This window comes from Saccostrea cucullata, unplaced genomic scaffold (genome assembly GCF_032062105.1).
Source record: "Saccostrea cucullata isolate Sc308-1 unplaced genomic scaffold, CSIRO_AGI_Scuc_v1 ctg13810, whole genome shotgun sequence".
In the NCBI taxonomy this organism is placed as follows: domain Eukaryota; kingdom Metazoa; phylum Mollusca; class Bivalvia; order Ostreida; family Ostreidae; genus Saccostrea; species Saccostrea cuccullata.
The window spans coordinates 8280-14670 of NW_026918821.1; the positions used below are offsets into that span (position 1 = coordinate 8280).

Genomic DNA, 6391 nt, shown 5'->3' on the forward strand with positions numbered 1-6391 from the left:
TGTGGTCTATCACGGGATTTACTCACGCCCACACTTTCTCATCATTTCGGCGGAAAGCCGATCAAATAAGATCAAGGTGTATCGCTTTAAGTATTTAAATGTCTGTATGTAAGTGTATGTGTGAATGTGTAAAAAGTCAGATCGATAGAAAATGGAGAAAAGGCAGAAAGGAAAAGGCAGTTTGCGCGTGCGCAAAGATAGAGAATATAAAATTCGATTCCCGACAGATTTACTTTCCAAAAACTTTGGAATAAATATTTTACTCATCCTTATTTGATAAATTGTTATATGTAGTAGATAAAACTCAATATTTCTAGCTCTTTAACATAAAAAAGAAAAAAATCGTTGTTTTTAAATATATTGATATTTCCGGAAAAAGAACGCTTCATGAAAAGGTTTTAAGCGTTTTATATGCCTTCGAAATGCATTGTGGGATCGTACAATTCCAAATTTAGAATCAGGGCGACATTTATAAATTGACGTCACAGAAATAAACAATTATTCATATTACAGAGGTAAGTAACGGTGTACGGCGATGCATATTTAATGCTATTTATTTTTAGTAACTTTTATCTTTGGCTCTTTATTAAGAAGGGAGTTTAAGACGTTTTATTGACGCTGAACTTAGCTATTTTTGAGATGTAAGTGGGTGCGACTTCTCATGTAAACATCTTTCCCCAACAGGCAGATTAAAAGCTTTAGACAGACTGACTCTGTAAAAAGGGATTGAATTTTAAAGATTCTTTCCAATAGAGTAGATTTGGTGTAAGTTTACTCTGGTTTGGGGGGTAAAGGCATTTTGTTTGAATCACTGAAGCGGAACCGATCGTCCATTTTGAAGCGCTTCCGCCTCTGACGGTAACATCCCCATCCTGTTTCTGAAGCGTAAGTCAGGAATCCAGCAGAGTTTGTTAAACGATGAGTAATTTCCGAGGAATGTTGTGTTTTAAAGATGCCTGTGAATGGGCTAATTGTTTTCATGTAGATCTATGTTTGTGTTTTATTTTCTTTTGAATTCCGATTGACCCGAGTTCATTTTTACATAAATATGGATAATAGGTATGTAGATAGACTCAGAATGTCTCTGTAATGTGGCTGTTGACGGGGAGTTTCGTCTTGTCTTCTGTATGATGTATGGGCGAAATGTATATTTTTTGGATTTCAAACTTTTTTCACCAAAGCCACTCCTGAGTGTGACTTTTTATGTAAACATTGACAAGTTAAAGCATCGTGTAGCTAAATTCTAATGCTGATGAGGACATTGATCTTTATGATAATGATTTAGGATCTTTCTAAGATTTTGTCAAGGGTGTCTCTATTATGAGGATTGAAAGGAATTACACAGTGTGTAATTCCTTTCCATCCTCGTAATATAGTGTGCTAAATTATCAGAAATTTCTACAGTGACTTTAATTTTCTGATTTTTCACCTAAACAACGTGTTTGGAGAATGAGACAGAATCTGTCATACACCATCAGCATCATATACATCAGCCCTAACAGATTTAGTTAATGGCTGCCTGGCATCATCAGTATTTGTTCAATTGTCTGACTTTACTCATATTTTTTTTAATCTTTTATGTTACAAAATTTATTTTTCAGTGGGTACAGGTACAGAGGTTATATTAAATTTATGGAAAATTTAAACTTTCAAGGATACGCATGTATCAAGGATGAATTGGAACAGTTTTATTATTGTTTTATTGACTGAATTTTGCATCTCCTTGTAGAAATTTGGGCCCTTGATTTGATCTTCAGTTTTCTTCATTTGGATTTTAAAATTTTGCTATGACTGCAGCATCACTCCACGGTTAAACCCCAGTTGCTTCCTTTCTTTTTCTAACTTAAGGATCTTCTCGTTTTCTTTGCTATGACAGCAGAATCACTCCGGCATTAAATCCCATTGTTTCCTTTCTTTTTCTGACTTAAATCTTCTCGTCTTCTTTGACTTTCCTTGACTTTTTTGTCCTGCTGGGTTCCACATTAATCATGTTAATGGAATCCCGACATGGCTATCTGTTTAGACCATATGTTTTAATTAATTTTCATTATTTTGACAAGTACCAGTTTAACTTATTAAGTTCATAAAGTCTTTATTGTTTTATAATGTGTTTGATAGCTTCTGAGTTTAAGTTTTTCTCTTTTATTTTGCCAGGTCCCAGGTAAAGATGAGGGAGTACAAACTTGTTGTACTGGGCAGTGGTGGCGTCGGTAAAAGTGCCCTGGTAAGTACACTTTTAAGTACTCACACAAAGTGATGTTTATCAGCTGATATCAGTAAAAATGTTAATCATGCTGATATCAGTGAAAAATGTTGATCAGCTGGTATTAGTGAAAATGTTCTTTCACTGATATCAGTGAAAATGTTGATCAGCTGATCAAAATTAGTGAAAATGTTGATCAGCTGATATCAGTGAAAATCTTGATCAGCTGATATCAGTAAAATTGTTGATCAGCTGGTATCAGTAAAAATGTTGATCAGCTGATATTTAACAGACACTTTCAGATTAAGATAGGTAGTGTACATAAAATCAAATGTCAATCATTTTAAAATCTGTCTCGTATTATAAACACAGTGATTGGGAAGGGCTTGCGCCAGGCGCCATTGTCGCATTGAAGTGAAAAATGGCGCGTTAAATCATTCAATGTTTGCGCCAAGGTGCGCATTCAATTTTTAGCGATCTGATTTGGAAACATTTTGCGTTTGACTTCCTTACTTGTTTTACTTTCGTTTTATTGCAATCAATTTTAAAACAACAAATCTCATTGGTGGAATCCCGCAAAAAACTGCTTCCGGTTTATCGTGATTCGATACATTACGACATTAATTTGTAGGGTAGGGTGGTTTTAATCCAAATTGCGATGTAATTTAACACAAGATACGGATATAATTATTTTATTTGCGGTTTTCTTTAAATTTGCAGCATTGCATGTGTTGAAAATTAGATTCGGTTCATTAAAAACGTGTTTTATTTCATACTTCACATTTGTGGTCATTTTGTTGTTTCTTAAAATGGCCCCTCAGATTATATGGATGGCCCATCCATTTTCAAAATGGCCCATTAAAATTTTTGACAGTTGCGCCATAGTCCCATTGACCATTTTGGCCTTCCCAATCACTTTGAACATAACATAGATTTTTCTCATCTTTACTTGCTTATTTACAATTCTTTCCTTTAGTGTGTGTAGGAAAAGGTTACATTTGTATGATACAATCTGATAAAGTTTTTTTGAAAGTTTTGTTTAATAGACCATGAACACGATAAAGTCCAGGCATTTTTTTCCCATAAAATTTACATTTTGAAGGAGGAATATTTACAATTATACATTTTGTGTATGAACATAATAAAGGACATTAAAGGTATTGTTTTATATATGAAAAATTGGATGAATCAGATTAATTTGATCTACATGAATTAATATAATGAATTCACTACTTTGTTAACATGACATGGCAAGCTTTCAATAAGTTCAAAAAAAAAATGTATACTTTTTGAGATTTGAAAAGAATATGGTATTATTTTTACTGTACATATTGTGATTATTATTATTTTGAATTTACGACTTAATAACCTATAACTTGGCTGAGCAATCTGCCTAATAAGAAAAAAAAAAACCTTCAGGTCTATAGAGAACTGTAGAGTAAGAATGAAAAAAAAGAAAGAAAAAGAAGTGTACTATAACATTCCTATCACAAGTCCCATAATGTTAAATTTCGATCATGTTGATATATCATAGGTATTCTTATGTATTGATACTCTTTTGAAGATTTGTTTGAAAATGCTGAAAATGATTATATGTATTATGAATTTGAAGTATTATACACTGTAATTTGTTCTTGTTTCAGACTGTGCAGTTTGTACAAAACATATTTGTAGAAAAATATGATCCAACTATAGAAGACAGTTATAGAAAAGTAAGTGACAAGTTATTAAATCATTGAACTGTAGTGATTCAGTTAATGTCTGAGCTATAGATATGATAGACATCATTATGTGTATAACTATAAGGACACAAAAGAAATTTAAACAAAACAAAAGGAAGTATTTTAGTACGCATGGTAAGTATACGTTAAGTGTATCATCTACAAGACATAAACTGTGTGTACTTGTGTATCAATACATGTGTCAGTGACATATATATACATGTGACTAAATGAACCACATGACTGCATCATGTACATTAACTCAAATATGGTAAATGTCCAATTGTCCATAAGATGTACTGCACAGAAATGTAAAGTCTCCAAATGAATTAATTACTGACAGCACCAAATAAATGTTAACATATGACTTACTTTTCTCTGTTTTGCAATCAGTGTATTCTTCTCTTGTATAAAAAAGTCATTATATTCAGTTGGCACAATTTTATAACCAGTAAATTTTAACAAAACTTTGTGCTGACGTGACTTAATGCTGAGCTACTTAATAACCTACATGGTTGCATTCTGATTTATACTAAAATTTATCTTCATATATAAATAAATAAATTTGTTTTTTTTTATTTTTAGCAAGTGGAGGTTGATGGACAACAGTGTATGTTAGAGATTCTGGACACGGCAGGGACAGTGAGTGTTGGGGGAGGGAGAAAACTTGCAGGGTGGGAGGGTGGGGGTTGTTACCTGAGGGGGAATTACAGGGGGGGGATATGGAAATCAAACCTGATAATAAATAACCCATTATGATTGTAATCAAGTTTCTGATAAGAGGAAAAAAGAAAATTTCTTGTTGAAAAAGATAGTCGTTGTATTGAAAACTACTCTAGATTTAATGAAATAGAGCCCTAGGTTTAATGAGTTAAATCATGTACCCATTCTTCTTACAGCCATTATTGACTTAATTGTTCTTTATTTCAGGAACAATTCACGGCTATGAGGGATTTGTACATGAAGAATGGACAGGGGTTTCTTCTTGTTTATTCCATCACTGCACAGTCCACATTTAACGATCTTCAGGATTTACGAGAACAGATATTACGAGTCAAAGACACAGATGATGTAAGATTTCATACAAATTTAATTATCGAGTTACCAGTATTTAACATGTTTAAGTCACTGTCTAGATAGCAGAGTATGCCAGGGCATCAACGGTAGTGGGGAACATGAGATAATTTGCAAAACGGGAGAAGCCTTCGTGTTTTTCACTCATACTTGGTGTTGAATTGGTTTATGGTTTATATTTTGTTTACTTAATTTTTAAAGAAAACATAAAAAGGATCAAGAGTATATTAATCAAGACAACTTGTTCTAAGAAACATTCATCTGATATTTACATGATTTAATTGACATTTCTTTAGAACAACATAGCCACACAAGAAAATTTAATTCAGATAAAACTTGGGAACACAAATTTGTCATGTTGAGTAGCCCTAGTGTAAATGAATTTTAATTCATTCTGATCATGCTGAATTACATAAAATAAATACAGGTCTCAAGGGCTCATGCTGTTTTAAAAGGTACTAGACAAAATCCTAATTTTACAGACCCAAGGTCAAAGGGCCATCAATTATTTGAAGCCCTGAATAGTTAATTTTTACTACCTTTTCAGAAAAAATTCCCTAATTCCAATGTATCCATGATTTTGAATGAGTACTGGCATCTAACTTGTAAACCAATTCTCATTTTCTTCTTTGACCAGGTGCCTATTATTCTGTTGGATATAAATGTGACTAAAACGTGCAGAAGATGAATATTTTACTTTTTTGTTTTTTGACCAGGTACCTATGATTCTGGTAGGAAATAAATGTGACTTAGAAGATGAGCGGGTTGTAGGAAAGGACCAAGGTCTGGGTTTATCCCGGCACTTCAACTGTGAATTCATGGAGACCTCAGCGAAAAAGAAAGTTAATGTCAATGAAGTAAGTCTTATAGGTACCTCAGCGAAAAAGAAAGTTAATATCAATGTAATAAGTCATATATAGGTACCTCAGCAAAAAAGAGAGTTCACATCAATGAAGTAAGTCTAATCTGGGAATGAGGTAGAAAATCTGTGAATATGGTAAGATACATATTAATCTGAAAATATGGTACCCATCATATAAAGACCTCACAGATTGTGTTAATACAGGGACCTTTGTAATGGGTGAAACACTAAAAGAGATATGACATGAAATTTTGTACACTGTATAGACGTCATCCAAAGACATGAAAGATGTTTGACAACAAAAATCTTACAAAGTTAATGTACATGAATATTTCAAAGAATCTTATCAAGTTAACATAAGTTAAAAATTCAAAGAATCTTATAAAGTTAACATACAAGAATAATTCAAAGAATTTTATCAAGTTCACATTCAAGAATACTTCAAAGAATGGAGTACATGCATGTTAGACTTTGATGCAAAATACAAATATGGGAAATCGTACTAGAAATTGGTAGAATCCCAAGTGAGTT

The 6391-nt window shown here is 32.7% G+C and overlaps 1 protein-coding gene across 2 annotated transcripts; it reads left to right on the forward strand.

The window, feature by feature from the left end:
* The first annotated feature begins 374 nt into the window (after positions 1-374).
* LOC134271780 (ras-related protein Rap1-like) lies at positions 375-6182 on the forward strand. 2 transcript variants are annotated; one of them, XM_062754000.1, is made up of 7 exons: positions 375-515; positions 2155-2224; positions 3847-3915; positions 4510-4566; positions 4855-4995; positions 5715-5868; positions 5919-6161. In XM_062754000.1, exons 2-7 carry the CDS (start codon positions 2168-2170, stop codon positions 5972-5974), a joined length of 534 nt encoding a protein of 177 aa, XP_062609984.1. In that variant the 5' UTR covers positions 375-515; positions 2155-2167; the 3' UTR covers positions 5975-6161. The 2 variants fall into 2 exon arrangements, with proteins under 2 accessions (XP_062609984.1, XP_062609974.1); XM_062753990.1 differs by lacking the exon at positions 375-515 and adding an exon at positions 906-1059 and having other exon boundaries at positions 5919-6182.
* Positions 6183-6391: the final 209 nt, after the last annotated feature.